This window comes from Urocampus carinirostris, chromosome 16 (assembly GCF_059441175.1).
Source record: "Urocampus carinirostris isolate Australia breed hairy pipefish chromosome 16, RoL_Ucar_1.0, whole genome shotgun sequence".
In the NCBI taxonomy this organism is placed as follows: Eukaryota; Metazoa; Chordata; class Actinopteri; order Syngnathiformes; family Syngnathidae; genus Urocampus; species Urocampus carinirostris.
The window spans coordinates 18412253-18433494 of NC_142364.1; the positions used below are offsets into that span (position 1 = coordinate 18412253).

The 21242-nt window shown below is 37.5% G+C and overlaps 2 protein-coding genes across 3 annotated transcripts; both read right to left on the reverse strand.

The window, feature by feature from the left end:
- Positions 1-202: 202 nt before the first annotated feature.
- On the reverse strand, positions 203-3387 carry LOC148350516 (ATP synthase F(0) complex subunit e, mitochondrial-like). The gene is made up of 4 exons (XM_088320216.1): positions 3254-3387; positions 2783-2837; positions 313-408; positions 203-242 (listed from the first exon to the last, which is right to left on the reverse strand). The coding sequence occupies exons 1-4, from the start codon at positions 3287-3289 to the stop codon at positions 217-219; spliced, it is 213 nt and encodes a 70-aa protein (XP_088176342.1). The 5' UTR covers positions 3290-3387; the 3' UTR covers positions 203-216.
- Positions 3388-5365: 1978 nt separating this feature from the next.
- Positions 5366-20131, reverse strand: fyb1b (FYN binding protein 1 b). 2 transcript variants are annotated; one of them, XM_088320214.1, is made up of 19 exons: positions 20019-20131; positions 18138-19020; positions 16833-16956; positions 16674-16756; positions 16401-16423; positions 14868-14920; positions 14673-14784; positions 14447-14606; positions 13104-13227; positions 10964-10983; positions 10792-10864; positions 10618-10704; positions 10246-10286; positions 8917-8983; positions 8741-8840; positions 7334-7496; positions 5713-5746; positions 5605-5636; positions 5366-5528 (listed from the first exon to the last, which is right to left on the reverse strand). In XM_088320214.1, exons 1-19 carry the CDS (start codon positions 20025-20027, stop codon positions 5506-5508), a joined length of 2211 nt encoding a protein of 736 aa, XP_088176340.1. In that variant the 5' UTR covers positions 20028-20131; the 3' UTR covers positions 5366-5505. The 2 variants fall into 2 exon arrangements, with proteins under 2 accessions (XP_088176340.1, XP_088176341.1); XM_088320215.1 differs by lacking the exon at positions 10618-10704.
- Between the last annotated feature and the right edge of the window lie 1111 nt (positions 20132-21242).

Consider the following 21242-nt stretch of genomic DNA (forward strand, 5'->3'; position numbering starts at 1 on the left):
GGAATTACAACCTTATCTTAGAGATGAGTGCTTCTGTCTACACAGCACTTTCTACTACTGGCGGTTGACCCCAATCCTGGGGATTATTGCTACTAAACAAAGCGAGGATTACAACAAACTATTACGTGAAGGACACACACAACACTCATCACAACATCACACATTCAAAAAAATCTGCTTTTATTTCATTTTGGAACATAAAGGGCATCTGATAGCTCACTTCAGGATGCTTTCTGAATTAGCTGTGGACATAGAAGAGGAAAAATAGATTAGGTATGAAGACTGAGTGTTGAAATTGTAGTTTTAGGCTACCTTCAATTTCCTTAGCAATGCGAATCTGCTCCTCTCGCGCCTTCTTTTCAGCTTCCTCCACCTTTCGGTCTTCATCTGCAAAGGGCTTCAGGTACTCTGAATTAGAAATATAATATCAAGACGGGGTGACCATTGTGGCGCATGCCGTCAACCAGAAAAAGATGCGATTCTATCATAGTTTATACTATTTTTTGGTCAAAGCGGAGTTGCCAAACATTGAAAATCAAGAGAATTCTAGGATTTGTTTTATTCCTTATGGCATTTCAGAGTGCCATTTTAAAGTTGAAAGTGTTTTGTAGACAAAAAAAAACAGCACATCAAACAAGCCGTTACTCAAAGTGTCCAGCAGATGGCAAGAATGCACCATCAAGAACCACGGAACAGCCAACATTGTCAATACATAATGGGCATTGCTTGATTTTTTTTCCTCATATTTTCATAGAAAATCTGAATTACATCTTTACCCCGGAGTGCCAAGTCCAATTTTGTTGCAAACAATGTTTCACAACGTCGGCCAATGACAATAAAGGCATGTCAATTCAAAAATGTTTCAGTGCTACAATACGAATGGGATTTCCTTTTGTTATGCAGTTTTTGCTTACATTGTGCGTTTTCATGATTACTGGAGGTGAATATGGACATCGGGAGGAATCAGTGGAGAGAGAGAAAGACACCAAGTGGATATACATTTTGAAAAACTGGTGTATGTCTGGGTGGCATGGCGGATGACTGGTTAGCACGGCAGCTGACAGCGCTGTCCAGCACTAATGGTAGAACGCCACTTCAGTCAGCTGTGAACTCATCTCAACTCCCATTGCAGCCCTAGCCGTTCTACGGATCATCTTGAGGCGCCTTGTGTGAAACATCATTAGTAGCTGACTGGTCAGCACGACCGCCTCACAGTATATAAGTTTCAGGTTAATGTCCAGCTACTGGCTTAAAAGTGTGGTTTTCGAATGTTCACCCCATGCATGTGTTGGTTATCTCCCACATTCCAAAAACATGCACATTAGGTTTATTGGAGATCCCAGAATTTTCCTAGTTATGGATGTGTGTGTAAATTAGGGCTGCACGACTAACCCAAATCTAATCAGCATTGCGATATGACGTTGTGTTATTTTGTAATCGCATAACACTGCGGGTTTTTGCAAGGATTTATAGACAGCAAACTCTAATAAAGTGCCCCAGAAGAGGGCGCTGTTTACTTTTATTTCACCTCTTGATAATCCTATAAAAATCACCTAAAATCTCAATCCAAGACGTACCCAAAGTGAATTGAATGTATTTCTTAAACCATATTTTGAATATGGACGTTTTGGTCTGTTTTAACAAGGTAACACTCTGAGGTTTTGTCCCAAATGGAAATAATAACTGCAAGTGCAATTAACATTTAGTAATATAAGTTAGAACGCACTCGTAGTAGGCTTTTAGTCTTATTTTCTTTGGCAACCACATGCAAGATGAGTGTAACATTGGCATTTTGGCTAGAAAACAGCTGGGACAAATGCATGAAGCCTTACCTAGTCCCAGGTCAAAGTTGATCAGTCTAAAAAAACTAAACTTTAGTATTTCACAAATTGTTCTAATGGTATGTATAGGTGTTTCCAAAAGTGTCAATCTGAAGACTCCAAAAAGAACAGTGACTGGTGACATCATACAGACACATCTCTGCTTCTGAACAGTAACGGTTAGACGGTTAGACTCTAACCGCTCGCAGGCAGGTTAAAGCATTTCTCTCGAATTAACCCTCGGGTGCATAGGTGGGATTAAAAAATGACCTCATGGTATTGTTGTATTCTAATAAACATGTGTATGATATTGATGCCATTAGTATTTTTTTTTTCTCCACACTATCAACCCCACTTATGGATTGTGTATGAACTGGTATGTCTTGCATCCACGGGTTAAGTACAAAAAAAGCTAAAGTACCACAGAAAATAAATATTACTTTTAAAATTGAAAATCACATTGAAATTGCAAAACTGGTCTGAAATATTGCAATATTTTTTAATCCCCAAAATGGTGCAGCCCTAGTGTGAATGTTTGTATGTTTATGTTTTGTGTGGTTGGTGGTCAATCTGGAAAGGAGTCCAGCACCCCTCTAGAGAGGATGATCAGTTCGGAAAATTAATAGATGTAATGAGTAAAAAGGCATAATCAAATCATTTTATTGACAAAAAGCGTGACAAGTGCTGTGCAGCCCTGGGAGGAATATTTAACACAAATGAAATAAAGGATTGAATGATAGGTAACTGAAAAAGTTGTCAACACCCTTAGTGCTATTCTACAGTAGTACGGTATTTGGGGGGTAAGGGGGGAGAGATCTTTTTCGCTTTACCAGGGTCATTTTAATCACTCAGGGTTGCCAAGTATAATCAGAGACACACTGATGTGTTTTTCAACTTTCATAGAGTGCGTTGTGCAATATATGTATAGAATAATGTATTATTGGAGTAGTTAATATACTCACCAAACCTCTGTTTGCCATACACGACGCCGAGAAACAGGGCCGACCACCGGGCGGTCTGAAAATAATCACCCACAGCATTGTGTAAATACCACCGTGAATTATTACAATTTCAGAAATCATCAGTGAAACCAACCACGCTTGAAAAGCAAGGACAAGTCCACTTTGACCTTCCTTCCGAGTAGTTAAAATCGTGCACAAATTACCACATAGAAATATACACTAATATATAATGTTCTTTGAAGGGAATATGGTAGTAAAGGTATTTTCTGTTTTATAGAGTTTTTTGCACAATAATCTGCAAAGCACCTCAATGTCGTTGCAGAAACGGACATAGAACCGACTAAATGAGCCCGCTCAGCAACAAAATACAACTTTACCAACTTGACGTGACATAACTTGATATATGATCTAAATGCTAATACAACAAAAAGTAAAGAAACATTGCAATGATCGAAAATATTTTTATTTTACCTTTATGAGTGGCGAAACAACTACAGGAGGAGCCATGTTGAAGACAAGGACGTTCACTTCACTTCCGCCTTTTTCTTCTTCTACTAAGTAAATATGTTCACAGCGCCTTCAATTGAGCTAAATGGCGTTAGCGCAACTACATTTTCACAGCTTCAAAAACATACCTCTCAAAAACTAGATATTTGCAGTTTTATGTTTATTAAATATATTAATGTATATATTTGTTTTATGAACTTTATTTTAAATTTGCAATTGGATGTAAAATTGACGTTGGAAAACTACGAAAAAGGGATAACCGATGAAAAGACATTTTCTGAAAACAAGGAATTTGGACAACAAATACAGACGTTTAAAGTTACTTGGACTAAATGCAAGTACAAGTAAAAAAGGTAATTAATCTTCCTCGTCAATACTTATCGCGTGTAAGGGTTTGAGTTTGACTTTATAACACACACAACTGTGATGGGGTAGTTCTAAGAGCCCGAGTGTGTAATATTTGACCACTAGATGGCACTGTATACTCCAATGTGAACGAAAACCAGTGACAAGAACACGGCTAGCAGCAAGATGGCAGTCAAACATAGCAGTGACTTCACTAGATTTTTGCCTAGTATTCAAATCAAAGTTTTTATTTTTTATTGATTAAGTTTTTGTAAAACTAGGAGGCGCTTAATATAAGACAATGTCCCTTTAAACGTGAATTTAACAAGGATGTCTCCACAAGTTTTCAAGATTTCAACTAAAGATATAAAGTTCAAAACAGAATTTAGTCATTTGTATTAAACATTTATTGAGAAAAACAAAGCAAAACAAACAACAACAAAAAAACTTTTATCTGGATTTTTTTATTGTTTTCCCAATAACTGGAGCTGAAAAAAATTGTAACTATCCATTCATTTATGGGTTCTTGCCGTTAAACATTAAAGGGACAGTGTGTATTATTCAGGCAATCCTAGTGATAAATAAACTTACTCTAAGACTAATTGATTTGGAATTTTGAAAAGCGCTATATAAATGCAAACCATTTACCATTTAAGCAAAAATACTCAAATTATCTTATAGACATACATTTTTTAATACTCAAAGATTGAGAACTTTGTAATTACTTGACAGAGCATGAGGCTTAACTACAGGGAGTTGACATGATTGTTCGCCATCTTGCTGCTAAGGGTACCCCTTTTGTTAGTTGATTTTTCTGTTTTTCTTCACTTTTTTGCTCTATTCTCTTTTTCTCTTTCATTATTTTCTTATATTTGTCTTTTCTTTCTCCAAATTGTGCCTATTTATTTTGACCATCTTTTTTCTTTTTTTTTCTTCATCTAGTCTTTATTATTATATCTATAATCTTCGCGCATATGTTTGACATACATTGCCACCTGGTCATACTTTATATTTTATTTTTTATTTCATGTTATACTTTAATCATTTTATTTTTATTGTTTTATTGTTTGTTAATGCACTGTCCATTGCAGCCTTAATCCTGGAAGGGGGAGTACCTCATGCCTCACTACTATGTATTCATCCTTGTGCTTTGTAGCATTTGTTTTAACTTGCACTACACAATATAGTGATTGGTAGTGGTCAAATAAGTCATGTTTAAAGGGGCCGCGTGTATTAGGTTTGCAGCCAACCACATCTAGTGGTCAAATATTACACATATTCCCTATAAAGGGAAGGTGAGTGGTATTAAGTACCTCTTAGTGGTACAAAAAACTTCATTCATTAAAATGTTTTGGGGGATAATAGACGAAAATACATGAAATATCATGGTAGCGTTATTTTTATAAATATTCATAGATCAGAATTTTTTTATCCGTATTACATAGAGGAAACCATACTTAGTAGTCGCCGCCATGTTTGTCTGGCATCTTGCTGCTACGCTGTGCTCATTGGTTTTCGTTTGCATTACACAATACTGTACAGTGCCATCTAGTGGTCAAATACGATACAATGTACCTTTAAGGTAATATTATATCGTTTCTAAACATGAAACATTTGAAATGGAACAAAAAATAGTGGAGACAATAATGAAAATTCAGACACAGAATTGAAAAAAATCACACTCAGTAAAATTGTTAGGAATGCTTTTTATAAATACAGAAGTGTGTTTTTATTTAGGTTTAATACTATGAAAAATATCCTTCACATAAATGCAGATTAAAAAGGTGTAAGTATATAGCAATGACTTCAATACACAATTAAATAACATGTTAACATTTTTTGACTCCAAATATTTACACAGCATTGCTTCCTCATTCGTTGTCATAGATGCAGTCTGAAAGGGAAAATATCATCATGATTAAAACATTTTACTATGAGGTTTTGGGATGACATTTTGTTTTCAAACCTACCAGCGTCAATATCATCATAAATATCCCCATCGCTGTAAATGGAACAACAGTTCAGCTTTTTCATATTTATGTTATGTTTGGAAGAAAAAGTTTACTATTTATACTCACTCCATGCAAATTTGGCTGTTTGAAACATAACCAACTAAGAAGGGAAAACACAGATAAGAAAAGACTATCATTAGTTTGAGTACAGTACAGAGATCCCTCGCTAATTCACGCTTCGGTGATCGAATGTTCACTGCTTTGTGAATTTTTAATTGAATTGTCTTTATCTTCATTTATATCACTGTATCGTTCATTTGGTTCATAATATTTAGATAAAGAAAATGCTTCCCCAACTATCAGTTTACCTCCAAAACACTAAATGCAAAGACATTTTAAACCTGAAATGTCATTTCCGCTTCTTGCCAATAATTTACAAGCATAATAAACTTTCTTTCTGCTTTTCGGCCAATTATTTCACGATTAGAAGGTTGTAATCTGCAAAATATGATTTTCTTTTCGGTGCCATTTCGTAAGTTTCACTTTTCTTAGCTGCAGGTCGCCAAGATGCGCACTTCAGCACCGAACCGTTCATTTTGGCGCTGCACTTGCAGTGCACACTTGATTTGAAGGACTCCGCCCCAAGTAAACCCCAAGCTGCGTAGTTCGGCCAAAACGCAGTTCGACGCTGTTTACTTTGTCGGGTTTATGTCGGGCTCCGTTATCAAATCAAGTTAATCCATCGAGTTTGGGCGGGTTCGTTATATACCCGCGACTCTGGTCGGGTCGAGCTGAATTTTTAGGCCCGATCTTACCTCTAGCACACAGTTAGTTCTGCACAGGGCAGAATGCGTGTGTGTGTGTATTGGGTGGGCGTGACCACTGTACTATCTGTGTTTCTGCATTGTTCTTCCTCACCACCCTGAGTGACTTCTTGTATATGCTGACAGTAAAACAGCCGATATGGGCGTACGCAGTCAATGTCTCCGAATCAAATCAAACTGGGAAGCACCACGACCGTGAACTTTAAGGGCTCGTTACATTTCAGAAATGTCAGAAACATTGAGAATGAAACAGATGACCTGGAGCTACAACTCGTGGAAAACCGCTACATTTGAGACGGTTCTGTTGTAATTGTTCCGGAGACTTGGCTCAAATCGAGGACAACCGATGCAGGCGCGCAGCTAGACAGCCGCTCTGTAAATTGCTTTCTAATACTTTTAATTTTGTATAACGACAATAAAACGGGGCGGCAGTAGCTCAGGAGGGAGAGCGCTCGTCTTGGGATCAAGGGATCCCAGTTCGAATCCAGGCTCCTCCGTGTTACATGTCGAAGTGTCCTTGGGTAAGACACTGAACCCCTACTACCCCCAATAAGCAGGTTAGCGCCTTACATGGCTGCAAGGCTGCTATTGGGAAATGTGGAGCACATTGTAAAGCGCTTTGAGAAGTCATTGGCTTGAAAAGCGCTATATAAAATGCAGATCATTTCATTTCATAAAACCATTCATTTAATTGTTATTATGTGTTATTATTTGTAGATCTATTGTTGTTATTTTGTTAAAGTCGTATACTCTCAGTAGGTAAGGATGTCAAATCTAGGTAAGTTTAACTCTCGGGGGCTTTTATCAAGGTGTGATGCTACTTCGTGAGTTTTCACATTTCGCTGGTGGTTCTGGTCACCATTAAACGCCAAAACCGAGGGATCTCTGTACAGTATAACTTTTCTGTAATTTTGCGCACTCACATTTGCCCTCCTCGTTGCGACAGATCATTTTGTTGTCGACGGGCTTCACGATCACGTCGAGTTTCTCCCCGGCTTTGACTGAGAGATCTTTTCCGCCCCACTTTTTGTTCACCGCTGTGGGGCTGACGGTCACCTGATACAGAACTTGGATCTCACCGTCATACTGAAAGCATGCAAAAACAGACTTTTTTTACAGGCAATATGCTGTATCATGCACGAGGGTACTTCTTTATGTGTAAAAGTAAGGGAAAATTACATATATATATATATATATATATATATATATATATATATATATATATATATATATATATATATATATATATATATATATTTATATACAAAAAGGAATTAAACAAGATTTCGCTGTGTGAAAAATACTAAGTATTTATAAAAATCTATTTTTTTTTAATCAATGTGCCAGGAGAACTTGTCTAATGTGCCACATAAATTGTCCAATTCTATCCTTGTGAAAAAGTATGCCGTTGTTTGTATTCGCTTTCTTCTTCTAACATTCATCTATATCAGTAGTTGGCAGCAGATATTTTTTTATATTCTAATTATCTGCTCAAGAGGAAGTACAGGGAAATAGATTGAATTACTTGTTTTGTTTGATGAACCTATTTGAAATTGCACAGCAAAAATAATAAAATAAATCTTATACAATGAAAAATCTCTTATATTTTTGCTGATTGTAATTATTATTTTCATATTTTACAAAAAAAGATTAAAAAAAACCTTAGAACTTAGAAGTAAAAAAGAAATCTTCTACTAGCTGATCATTTCAAGAGTTACCAATTACCTCCTGAGCCACTGGGACCAAAAATGATAAGAAAAATGTATGTAGATTGAAGTAACATCATCATTTAAGTAGTTAAAAAAAGGGGAATCTGTGCTGAATTAATTCTTAAACATTGCGTCCCTCGATATTTTCTTAATCAAAGAAGTGTCCCTTGGCTCGAAAAAGGTTGAAAATTACTGTATTAGATAAGAATACATTTTAAAAGGGAAAAACATAGTTGATTCGCTTTATGTTATGCTTTAAAGGTTAATTGTGCAAAAACATAATTAAAAAAAAAATGTTTTTTTTTTCCCGTGAAAAATGTATTAATCACCCGAAATTGTAGTACAGAAAGAAAGGAATGTTTTTGTTTCGTTTTTTACCTCACATTGTTACAAAATGAGTCCTTTCCAAATTAAAAACATATTTTTAGGACTTTCTTCTGCATATTTTTATCGTGCTTGAAATTTTTTTTTTTTATGACAATAGGTTTAGTAATTTTGAAGGTAATGTTTAGATGTTTTTTTCTAAATAAAATGCTATTTTTAGAGGAAAACAGCTTTGTATGTGTAAGTTGTTCCATTTTCTTTCTTGTGACAGTCTTTTGTGGGTAATTTAATACAAACTTTAAACTTTTTCCTAAAGTCCTTCTCTTCTTTCTCCAACTTTTTAGTCTTCTTTGCGTCCGCCTCCTCTGCCTTGGATCTGCTGCTCAGAGCTGGAATGCTGAGGTAAATAAACAAAGGAACAGAACTTGAAACAAATCTGGCCGTGAATGCGCTCAAAAATATTTTTCCTGGACCTGCTGACGGGTGGAGGAGGCGGCTGGATTTGGGCGTCAACATCATAGTAGAGCTCGTCGTCAGCTTCTAACAAAGCAGTGGGATGATTAAAAAGTAGGAAAAACATTTTGATAATGTTAATCACCCATGGTATTATCATAAAATATACATATGTTTTTGATTTTTCATTACAAAATAAGTTCCTCAATGCATGCTATTAAAACTGTACAAGTTCATCAAATAATTCCACCAAATTAAATAATATAAGTAAATTTTGATCAGAGGTAACAGCTCAAGCTTGAACTCGACCCGAGTCTCTGCCGGGTCCGGCCTAAATTGTCACTGATTACGTCCTAGTTCGGGCCAGACCGGGCTTTTCTCTTGCTGACTTTTTTTTTTTTAATCATTGTCATTGTTCTTTGTTTCTTTTTCTTTGTTTTTGTGTCGCGTGGTGGAGGATCTGCTCGATGGATTCTGTCTCCCTCCCTCTTACAAGCCCCGCTTTTATCTTTCAGATACTTAATCATCCACCAATTACTGTTCTTTGTCTTTTTTTCTTTTGTCAAGTCAAGACAAGTCAAATCATGTTTATTTGTATAGCCCTTAATCACAAAGAGTCTCAAAGGGCTGCACAGATCAAAGACTATTGCAAATTACAGACTATTATGACATGCTAATTAAAAAAAAAGTCTATCTTGCAAATAAAATGTAAAAATTCGAGTTTTCTCCGAACTCGATTCCGTGGAATGACAGGAAGCCAGAGGCCGACGAGATCGACACCAATTGCCCGAGCAAATATCGGACAGATACAGGACGGGACAGACAGGACTGATATCAAAACTGGATATCGAAATTAAACAGGAAAAACTAAACGGAAACGAAACTGGTGATCGATATTAAACCAGACAAAATAGAAGGGAACAATACCGGACAGGAAACACAGGCAGGGAACTGGAGTCAAAACCCATGTCTTGCGGGTGCAGAGGTTCGTTGACGGACTGACAAAGGGTGAGTGAGTGCACTGAGCTTAAATAGAAGGGAAGCCAATCTGTCAACGAGTCGCAGCTGGCGCCACACGGGCGGGGTCAATTGGGCGCCATGGCAACCGTGACATAAACGCCATATTTTATATACAACACTAGTAACTATTAATATTCCTAAATTTTCTGTGACAGTACCTGTATCATAGCTGTCGTGGAATAACTCAAAACACGGCTCGCTATCGGCATGGACCTGATACCTCTTATCCAGACTTGCTCACCCCAAATATATGATGCGACCATAAGTAATAATGAATTTATAAAATGCAAACTGCTGCCTTTAATTTTCTACTATTTGTTTTCAAATACCTGCATTGTCTTCGGCTATAAACTGGCTGGGCGGAGGCAACCTGCCACATCAGAAAACATTACAAGGAATTATTTTCTTACAAAATGCACATACTGAAAGATGTATTAGACTTTTGATTTTACAATAAGCAGCATCATGCAGTAGCGATGGAAACATAATCAGTAAAAGCAAACATATATCAATGATTGGGCACAAACATCAATAGTAGAAGTTATAGTCTTTCATGCAATATTAATGGAAACAATATGTGGAGAAAATGTAATCAATCTACATTCAAGTTTCATGTCCTTTTTCTGTTGGTATGAGAGATTTTAGTGAGGATTGGTAGGTTAATGTGTCAAAACCCAGTTGACGACATTTATTTATTTTACTCTTTTGCGCTGAGTGGTCGTCTGTTTCGCTCAAAAATCTTCAGGAGGCCAAGCGGCTTTGTAACAGACAATCTGGGCTGGAGGTGACTAAACAGTCATATATACAGTACATATTTATTTTATATTTTTCTTATAACAGTTTCTTTTTTGTTTTCTTTTTTCGGCGTCACCTACCTCACGTCCAAGTCTGTATCGATAACATCATTATATAATTCGTCATCCTCTACCGGGGGAGGCGGTAAAAACACTGCAGGGAGAAAAGCAAATCTATACCAAAATACTCATAAAATCATTTAAAACTGAATTTATACTGAATTTGTTGTATAATAATAATAAGGAGGCTTACCTCCTTGTCCACTGATTCCGCTGTGGAGGAAAAAGAGGTTTGAATGTTACATAAATCAGTGGTTGCAAAAGAGATTTTAATTTTTTTTTAATCTTTTTCAGCCTATGTAACAAGTAACGGAAATAGATTACTTATTCCTACTACAATTGCAATAGTAAAATACTGTCATAAATTGCCGGGATTGCTTTTTTCTCAATATTGATAAAACAACAACAAATGGACACCTTCTGCAATCTTTCTATCCATAGGAGAAGGAAAAAATATTTTTTTAAAAATCTGAACTGTGATGTTAACTTGATAATAATATTGTAAGTCAAGTTAGGTCACGTTTTTTGTTATAGCCCTTTATCACACGGAGTCTCGAGGGCCCGCACAGACCACAGATTAATGCAAACTACAAACTGTTACTGCACCATCCCCTGATCTAACACCTACTTGAGGGCAAAGAAAAACTCAAAAACCTCAACATGAGGAAAATGGATGAACCTTGAGAAGGGGCCGCACATGAGGTAATCCCCCTTCCAGGATGACCAGGCTACAACGGCTAATGCAATAACAAATAATAAACAGATATTGTCAACATGAAATATAGGTCATTCATGAGATATAGAATGGAAGTGTGTTTTTAGCCTAGATTTAAACAGTTCCAGATCGGATCTCAGGGGGAAGAGCATTCCACAACACCGGGGCCCGAATGGAAAGGGCTCTCGAACCTGCGATTGTTTTTTCGAAATACAATTTTTAGACATAACTGGAACGCTTGAAAACAGCTTATATTTTTAAAAAGGAGGACATTTTTGGTGGCTGGGTGGTTAGCACGCGGCCCCACGGTACGTAGGTCAGGGGTTCAAATTGAGCTACTGCAGCCTCCCTGTTCGGAGTTTGCATGTTCTTCCCATGCCTGTGTTGGTTTCTTCTGGACACTCTAGCTTTCCCACATTTCAAAAACACGCATGACAGGTTAATTGGCCGGTCCAAATTGTCCCTAGCAAGTGAATTGTCTGTCCCTGTGTGCCCTGAGACTGGCTGGCAACCAGTTCAGGGTGTCCCCTGCCCACTGCCTAAAGATAGCTGGGATGGGCTCCAGCACACCCGCAACCCTAGCGAGAATAAGCGGCGCAGATGATCGATGGGTGTACATTTTATTTAAAGTGACAGTTAGTATCATTTAGTGCCTTGTAGTCGTAAAACAAATCTCAATAAAAACAAAATTTAATTAAAAGAATTGCATAAAAACATCGCCAATTATAAAAAACTTGCATTTTACAAAAGACTTGGAGGTTCAAATGTTTTGTTACTTTCTTCGAATGAGCCTCCCATAAATATAATTTAGAGTATGGTATTTTACAAGTTCAATTCACCAGAAAAATATTGCAGGAGTGTGCTCTGTGAGATAAATTTTTGCAATAGCGCGCAAAAAAAATGTTCACCCACTGATAGTTTTTATCTTTTTTACTACTTTTAAGAAACACCGTAGTATTTGATCAATAAATGTCAATGTATTGTGTAGTAAAACAACAAAGGATTGCTACAAAGAACAATTAAGAACACAAACGATGGAGATTTTCTTCTCATTCTTTTATCCAGCCTTTAACAGGGTTTTGGTTTAGGGGGTATCTGTAGCAGCAAGATGGTAAACAATTTTGTCAGCTCCCTCTATGTGAGCATGATGTTGACCTTTGAATATTTAGAAAATGTACATAAAAGTTAATGTCTTTTTTATTATTATTCAAATCATGATTGTTTTTTTTTTAAATGAATGAAGTTTCTTTTAACGTTAGAAGGCGCTAAATAATACAAAATGTCCCTTTAAAAGAGGATCTATTCAAAAAAGAAAATCTAGAACCTGGCCAATTCAGTGCTGATGTATCTTTTTAATATTCTTTGCAAAGTAATTTAGACATATTCAGTGTTACCAGATGGAATGAAAGAAATGTAATGACCCAGTATTCCAGTTAATTGTGGCGGATAGATGGGAAGATGCGGATTTTATTGCAATACCACACAATTGACATATGTATTCCAAATGGGCTGGTGGTGAATGAATTTGTGTCTAGACTTCCTTTTTTAACCAAGAACCGCCCGACATAACCTCAATTAAAAGATCAATTAAAACAAAGAGTTGAAATGCTTTCTTTACCTGCTGTCTGATGAGGCCACATCAACATCATCATAAAGTTCACATCTCGAGACCTGCTGAGAAACTTGGCGATTTTTCAACGTGTTGAAGTCAATCTCCACTGAGGTCGTCTTCACGAAGCCAACTGACAAATATTGTGACAAAGTCAGTATTTTAGAATAATATGGTTATTTTTCTATGGAACACCAGGTTTTCGTTTCCCAACTGATGATTTTATACAGTTGAAAAATACAAACGGCAGTATTTTCTTTTTTTATATATTTTGATTTATCAATTTATGATTTAGTTCCATTCATTTATATGTACCTTTTAATTTTTGTTGTCATTTTTGTTTGTTCTTGTATAATAAGAATAGTATATACCTTAATACATTAATACAGTGGTGGACCGTCACGGCCTGCAAGGCCTTCTCTGCTGGCCAAAAAACATCCGATTCATGGGGTGTTCATTATATTTAGTCCATGAATACTTAATAATTCCAAATTGTTTGTCAGCCTCCTTTAATTGCCCTTCCCCTAGTTGCGCTTCTTTCAGTTGTGTGTTTTCATAATTAATCATTTAACCAATCACATTTTAGCCATTATGCTTTGCCAGGGTCAGGTAGATACCTGAAGTCCTTCACAATCAGATCTGCAGGTCCTTTAGCATAAAACAAGTAAGGATAGATCTGTTGCTTACATTAATCAGATTTGAGTTGGCGAGACCACGGCCTTTTAGTAGGTGTAGGGAAACATCGGCGTTTCAAAAGCTTTGATCAGCTATGGGGCGCCAATGCACCGAAATGATCACCCCAACCACAGCTGAAGAGAATGAGCTGCACAAGCAAATATGTCCTTGTGTCGATCCAATAACTTTTTTGTCAACCCAAAATCTCTGGAAGAGGTGAAGAAATGTATTTGGTCACGCAGATTTAATAATCTGCAGGACAGGGCCATTGAAATCTTGAGGGAAGACAGTAGAAAGGATTTTGTGAGAAAAATTGTGAGAAAATAAAAAGGAGAAAGGCGGCTTTATTCCCAAATAAATAATGTTATGAGTTTGTTATTGATGCTTCGCTATATGTGTATTTATTTTAGTATGCAACTTATTCAAAGCAATTGTAGGGTGCCGGCTTATATGCAACGTAGGCTTACATGCGAGTATATACTGTAATTATCAATTTGCCGTCACCAATTTCCAGCGGCACTCTGGATAGGGTTTCACAGCATACACATGTGCCACAATAAATCACTTGTTACCAGTTTTAGATAAACGACCCATTTTACACCCAAAAAATGCAATCTTGTAAAAATAGATAAAAGGCCAAATCTGGATTTAGATCATGTAAAAATAAATCAACTCACTGGATCCATCCTGTTTCCGTCCCAACCATTTGCCCTCGGGGTTACACTGGACTCGAATAATGTCCAGAGGGTCTCCCCGCTTGAGCGCTAGTTCCGTCTTACTGCCTTTGCAGTCAACACGGGCTTTGCCTTGATGGATCACTTCCACGGGGCCGGCAAGCTGACATGCAAAACCACAAATACAGCAAAATATGTCCACGAAATAAACCAAAATGAGGCGTCTCACCTTGAATTTCTTCCTGGCGTCTTTTTCCTTCTTTTCTCGCTCCTTCTGCTCCTTCTTTTCGGCTTCCAGTTGTCGTTTCTCCTCTTGCTCTTTTCTCATCTGTTGTTCGTCCCTTTTCGCAAGTCGGCACCAGAAAAAGTTGAGTAACAATTAAAAAATATTTTAACTTGGAATTACTAAAGAGTTTGTTCTTACCACTCATCATCGAGAGGCTCGTACATATCGTCACTGTCGTCGTCTTGTTCCTCCTGGGGACAACAACCAAATCTTAGTATGGTCTCATACAGTATTTTTGAAGTCTTTAGTTTGTATATTTCTTTCTATTATGGGGAAAATTATTCTCAGAGTAATGTGTTTGCACATGTGTGGACCTCCTCATTAAAGTGCACATCTAATAGATGAGATATTCAATGTCCATTTTCCTTTTACATAAGATTCACTGAATACTTTTTTCAGCATTCTAAATATCCGGTTTTTAGCCTCTTGAAAAATTATGAATTACAATGGGAGTCTATACTTTAAAAATCTTTAGTCTCCCGTATTGTGTTTGTAACAAACTCAGCTTTGGGCTGCAATAGTTCAGAAATGACACTGATGCCCCGTTTTCAAAATCAGCACTTTTTACAGAACTTTGGAAATTTCAATTTTCTAAATATCTTTTTTCCCCATGTGTTTTTTTTTATGCAAACAAAAAGGTAGTCAAGTCATGTTCATTTGTATAGCCCTTAATCATAAGGAGTCTCAAAGGGCTGCACAGACCACTGACTATTGCAAATTACAGACTATTATTACACCATCCCCTGATCCAAGACCTACATGAGGGCAAGGAAAAACTCAAAAACCTCAACATGAGGAAAATGAAGAAACCTTGAGAAGGGACCCCACATTTAGACACATTTTAATTATAAATGCTTAAATAACTAAATAAATAAAAGCAACATTTGGGCAGCACGGCGGTGCAGTGGTTAGCGCGTGTGCAGCACATTTCTGAGGTCATGAGATCGAACCTCCTGTGTGAAGTTTGCATGTTCTACCCGTGCTTGCATGGGTTTACTCCAGGCACTCTGGTTTCCTCCCACATTCCAAAAAATGCATGTCAGGTAAATTGGCCGGTCCAAATTGTCCTTAAGTGGGAATGAGCGAGCGAATTGTCTGTCCCTGTGTGTCCTGCGACTGGCTAGCAACCAGTTCAGGGTGTCCCCTGCCCACTGCCCGTAGATAGCTGGAATGGGCTCCAGCAGCCCCACTACCCTACTGAGGATAAGCGGTGCAGATAATGTATGGATGGATGAAAAGGAACATTTAAAAAAGAGCACTTCTCTAGAGGGTGCAGATGGGACAGGAGCCTTAGCATCCCATTCTATGTATCTGTGTACGTCATTGGTTTTAGTATATCTTCCATGCAGTCATCACGGCATTGGCTCAGGAGGTAAAAGCGCTTGTCTTGGGATCAAGAGGTTGCAGGTTCGATTCCTGGCTCCTCCGAGTTATATGTCGAAATGTCCTTGGGCAAGACACTGAAGCCCTAATGCCCCCGATAGCAGGTAGTTGCCATGCATGGCTGACGCTGCTATCGGTTGGTTAGTGTGTAAAAGGGAAAAGTCTGAAGCACATTGTAAAGCGCTTTGGGAGGTCCTCATTGACTTGAAAATCACTATATAAAATCAGAACATTTACGTCACCGAAGGAATTTGTGTTTAAGAGATTGAAGAAGTAAACGTTTATCACCTTGGGCTTCAGGCTTGGGTGACCTAGAAGGAACAAAATTGATGTAAATTTCAATATCCAAACAAGTTTCCTCTGATTCACCAGAGTGAAAGGGAACAGAGCTTTCAGATAGATAAAGCTGTTTCCCCAAATGATTTGTTTAAATATAGCAAAGTGATCTGCATTTGGAAATGTTTGCGTACCATTTTCTTTTTTCAAATTTTACAGGAAATTCTGTACATTTCACTTACAACACTTGTTCACATATTTGCTGCTGTTCATTTTTTACTAGACCTGTGGATGGCGGTAGAGGAGGAGGGGCGGGAGTATTGATCATTATGGCCTCAACATCGTCGTAGGACTCTTCCTGATGCACACTGCAGGTACAAGTTAAAAACCTAAAATTGCTAGAATTTTTCATTGTGTGCAAGCGTGCAAGAGTGCAGGCATTACATGGTTCCTAAAGGTCGTGGAGGCAGATTTGGAACTGAACTTTGAGGTAGATGAGGCCTGTTGCCGTGGATGCCGTGGTTATCAAAGGGAGTAGGTGGCAAAGTTTTGTTGGAATTGGTCATTCCTGTAAAAATAACATGAATCATTAATAGATCAATGGCCCTGCCAAATCTTCTATTAAAAGTTTTGTTTTTTGACATTGATATTCTGGGAATCTGCTGAATTTAATTCCTAGTACTGATCGTTGAATAACGTTTATTTAGGTTTTGTATGGAAAATCACAATGAATGTTGACTGACCTAAACATCAAAACTGTCATTTTAACAAAGGCCAAGGGTAAAAAGGAGCCGATTACTCTCCCTGCTTACTTATATGCAACTTTCTCATCCAGCAAAACAGAAACTGCACAGTGCAGCAAAAAAATAAATTTAAAAATAACCTATTAATCTCAAAAACAATGTTCTTTGCAAGTCAGATTTTCTTGTTTTTTGTTGGGAGGTAAAATTGTTTACTATTATTGTTTTTTTCTTAAAACAATTATTCAATTTCTCTTTTTCTCTTGGATTTAAGAAAGAATCATATAACATTGTTAAATTAAAATGTACATTTTCGGATTTTGCTATATGCTTTTAATCATTAATTTGTTTTTCATCATTTTAATAGTACAATAAGTAAAAAACATTGTTTTGTCATTTTCCCGTTATTCTTATTATATTTTTCTAATCATTATTTTGATAATTTTAACTATAGTTTTCATTGTTTGTATTATCTTTCGTATGATTTTCTTTATTTTACTGCAGTTTTTGAAATTATTTTATGAAAAAACAAAGTAAAAAAATTCATAAAATGTGCAAAATTGTCTGATTGTTCTTTTAAAGCACGATCGTATAATAGAAATAAGTTCAGTTTCATTTAACATTATAGTTTTTCTCTCTAAAAGAACTAAATCGAGCAAAGTCATTAGAAATTGGAGATTAATTCAATTAATTAATTTAACTAATTTTAAGTATCGGCTATCTGTATTTGATTACATTTATATTTTTCAAATACACTTATTATTTCTGATAAAATAAGAAAGCTAAATCAAAATTATCTGCCATCAGAACCCAAAAATACTTGAAAATATTGTATTACTTTTCAAACTCAAGTTTAGCAGAAGCAAAAAAAATGTATAGTAAATTAAACATATATTTTTGTATTTTAATGTTTAACAAAGCCTTTACAATTGGCACAGGTTGATATTCTCTAATGTTTTAGTATGCAAGCAATTTAAAAAGCTTTTTATGAGTAAATACCCAAACTTACCATTCAAAATCCCAGCAGATCTTCTGAAGTCCTCCAGGTCTACCTTGGGGGGACGTTTAGGTTTCGCAGGGGCGGGGCAAGAAGTGATCGAATCCGGGAGTGGGTTGCGTTTAGGTCCCAAAGCGGAATCGCCGTTAGTGATGGAGCTTTGATTATAAGCACCGGTCGGGATTCTCAAGCTGGGTTTTTTACTGGCCGGGGGTTTTGGAGGAGGGACGGCGGGATCAGGTTTGGTTTCCAACTCTGGTGGGTTTTTCTCACAAAACTCTTGTGTCGCCACCAAGTCTGAACTGGTTGAAAGTTTGTCAGTAACTTCACTCTGCTGACGTAATTTGACCACGCTGCTGTTTGGTTTTCGGTGCAATGGAGGTACTTTGGGTGGTGCGGGGTCAATAGCCGAACCCCCGCCGCTTTCTTCTTTAACCCAGCTAGGTTTTGACCCTGCTGGAGGGGGTTTTGGACCGGGAAGTCTCGGGTTTGAAAGGGCTGTGCTGAGTGGGGGTTTGCGTGTGGGCTTTAGCACAGGACTTTTTACTTGAGGAATCTTGTCTTCCATTGGCTTCACAGGGGTCTGAAATCTCTCAAATGAAGTTTTCTTCGTTGTAGCCTCATCCGTGGTACTAAATTTACTTGCTAGAGCTTTTGTTATATTTGGGCCAAGAACTTCAGTCTTTTGAAGGTAGGATGAGGGTTTAGGTGGGAGATTCAAAGTCTTGCCCGGAAGACTCTCTAGGACCGGTTTCTTGGACGGTAGGGCGGGACAAGGTGAGAGGGAGACGTTGTGGAGCGTTTTGTGTCTTGTCGACGGCGAGCAGCTCTCATCAGCGTTAATAGCATTAGCTTGAAAGCGAGCCATGATGGCCTTTACATCAGACTTGTTTTCCTGGAAGCAATGAAGAAGAAAAGGGAAAATGACTGAATTATGCAAAGACCACAGGGGAATTCCCGAAAATTCATAATGTTTGAAATTGAATAAATCCATCCATTTCACATAAATCAAATACTGACAATTAACTACCAATACACAACAATTCAGCACAGTAGAAGGAAGTCAAGATAAGGACAATGCTGCAGCTGTTGCTACGACAGCAAACATATGAACTTCTGCACTTACAAACCCCTACGCCAGGCATGTCTAATATACGGCCCGCTGAGTGATTTAACCCAACTGGCCATATATTTTTGAGTATGTAAAAAAGAAGTGAGTCTCTAGGTCAGTTCTATCAAATGTTATGATTTTTAGATAAATAAATGCACTGGAATTTATTAATGTGAATTTCCCTGCGGGGATGAATAAAGTATCTATCTATCTATCTATCTATCTATCTAAAGAACACAAGAAAGGTTAAAAACGAAAACAAAATCAAGACATAGACATGGTTGGGATCACCTTGTCTTAATGTAAAAGATTTTAAGTCCAAAAACATCCTCCGTCACATGTCTCTTTCCCAACCAGAAACAAAATTACCCAACACCTATTTCTCCACAAAGTTGCTAGTGTTTCTTGAGCTAACGCAACACACTTTAACACGATATACTACTGAAAATTCACACATTTTTAAATGTGTACACATATTTCTGCATCCAAAAGTTTTGGTCATACCTATTGGTAACACAAAAGTAATAATTAAACAATTAAGTGCGTGGAGTTGAGCTTTGAAGGCATCTTCTAGGAAAAGAGGAATGGACAATTTTGTATTTCCAGATTGCTGAAGGGTGATAGCCAAAATTACAAAAGCAGGAGCCGCAAAACCAAAACAAGGTGACTCCATTTTCATTTCTCTGGATTCTCTCATTGACACAAAACATTGTTACTAATGTAGCTACAGAAAATAACCATACAATAAATTCCCTTCAAAAACTGTAGATTGAAATACTCACCATGTTCATGACGTTTCCTAAAATGTCGTTTCTGTACCTGTCCAAGTGAGCGCTAACCTACAGAGCTGGCGGCCATTAAACACTGATAAAGGAATGAGTGTGCGAGTGTGAACTTCTGTGGGTTATGTGTCATGTACTTCCTCTCTCTCACTATGTGGGCTGTGAGCGTTTTTGTGTTTTGGTATATGTGTGTCACACTTTCTTTTATCTTCATGTGCTGATCTCATGGTTTACATATTGCTAGTGACAAGTGTCCAGCAAATAGAATAAAATATGTTTACCTAATTCAGGGTTGGGAGTCCTAAGGCCTCGAGGCTTTATATATATTCTAATGTAAAAATAAAACATTGTAACAAAAAGAAAGAAAAACAGCTTATTTTGCACAGACTTGCGAAAAGAAGGCACACTACAACATGATAAATAACTGACAGGCATATTGCTGGATGCTAATTTTAAGTGTTGTTTATTAGATTCCCATAAAATAATGGAAAATGGCATTTAAGTGCTTAAAATTCCAGTCAGGCCAAATGTTACTATCTACCTACCCTGATCATATCCCTCGAGAGGAGTGACTGACAGCAAGACAAACACATACAAAAACAAAGGAAAAAAAAGGGAAAAAGTAGCAAAAAACACACACATATTTTTGGGGGGACCATGGCCAACCCAAAGGCCCAAATACACAAACATGTTAAGCACCTCGGCACCCAAGTTGGTCATGCTTTCGTCCCTCCAGATAATACGGGACACAAGAACAAGGCCATGTCACTCGGGTCAGGGTGACACGACACACACTGTTCAACAGCAGGGCCCGACAGCTTTCACTGGTTTACCCCTGCCGCATCGTACAGGTGCCCTCCCCATCCCTTAGAACGCGTCCAAACTTCCCACTATCCTTTCACAACACCTCTCCACTCATTCCTATCACCGACAAGAGCTCTAGCTTCCACTACATTTACACCTCTTTCCTGCAGTGCACTCATAACACCATCCATCCACGTCAATCGCGGCCTTCCTCTTGGTCTTTTTCCATTTACTTCTGCTCTGTAGATCCTCTTCAACATTCGCTCCTCATCCATTCTCTCCATGTGTCCAAACTAACCGAGTACTCTCTTATCCACAAATATTACATAAGATGTAAAACAGTTGAGATATGATTGATTGATTGATTATTGCTCCAGCGAAGGTCGGGGGGTCCCGTACCTGTGCGTTGAGCCGACCAGA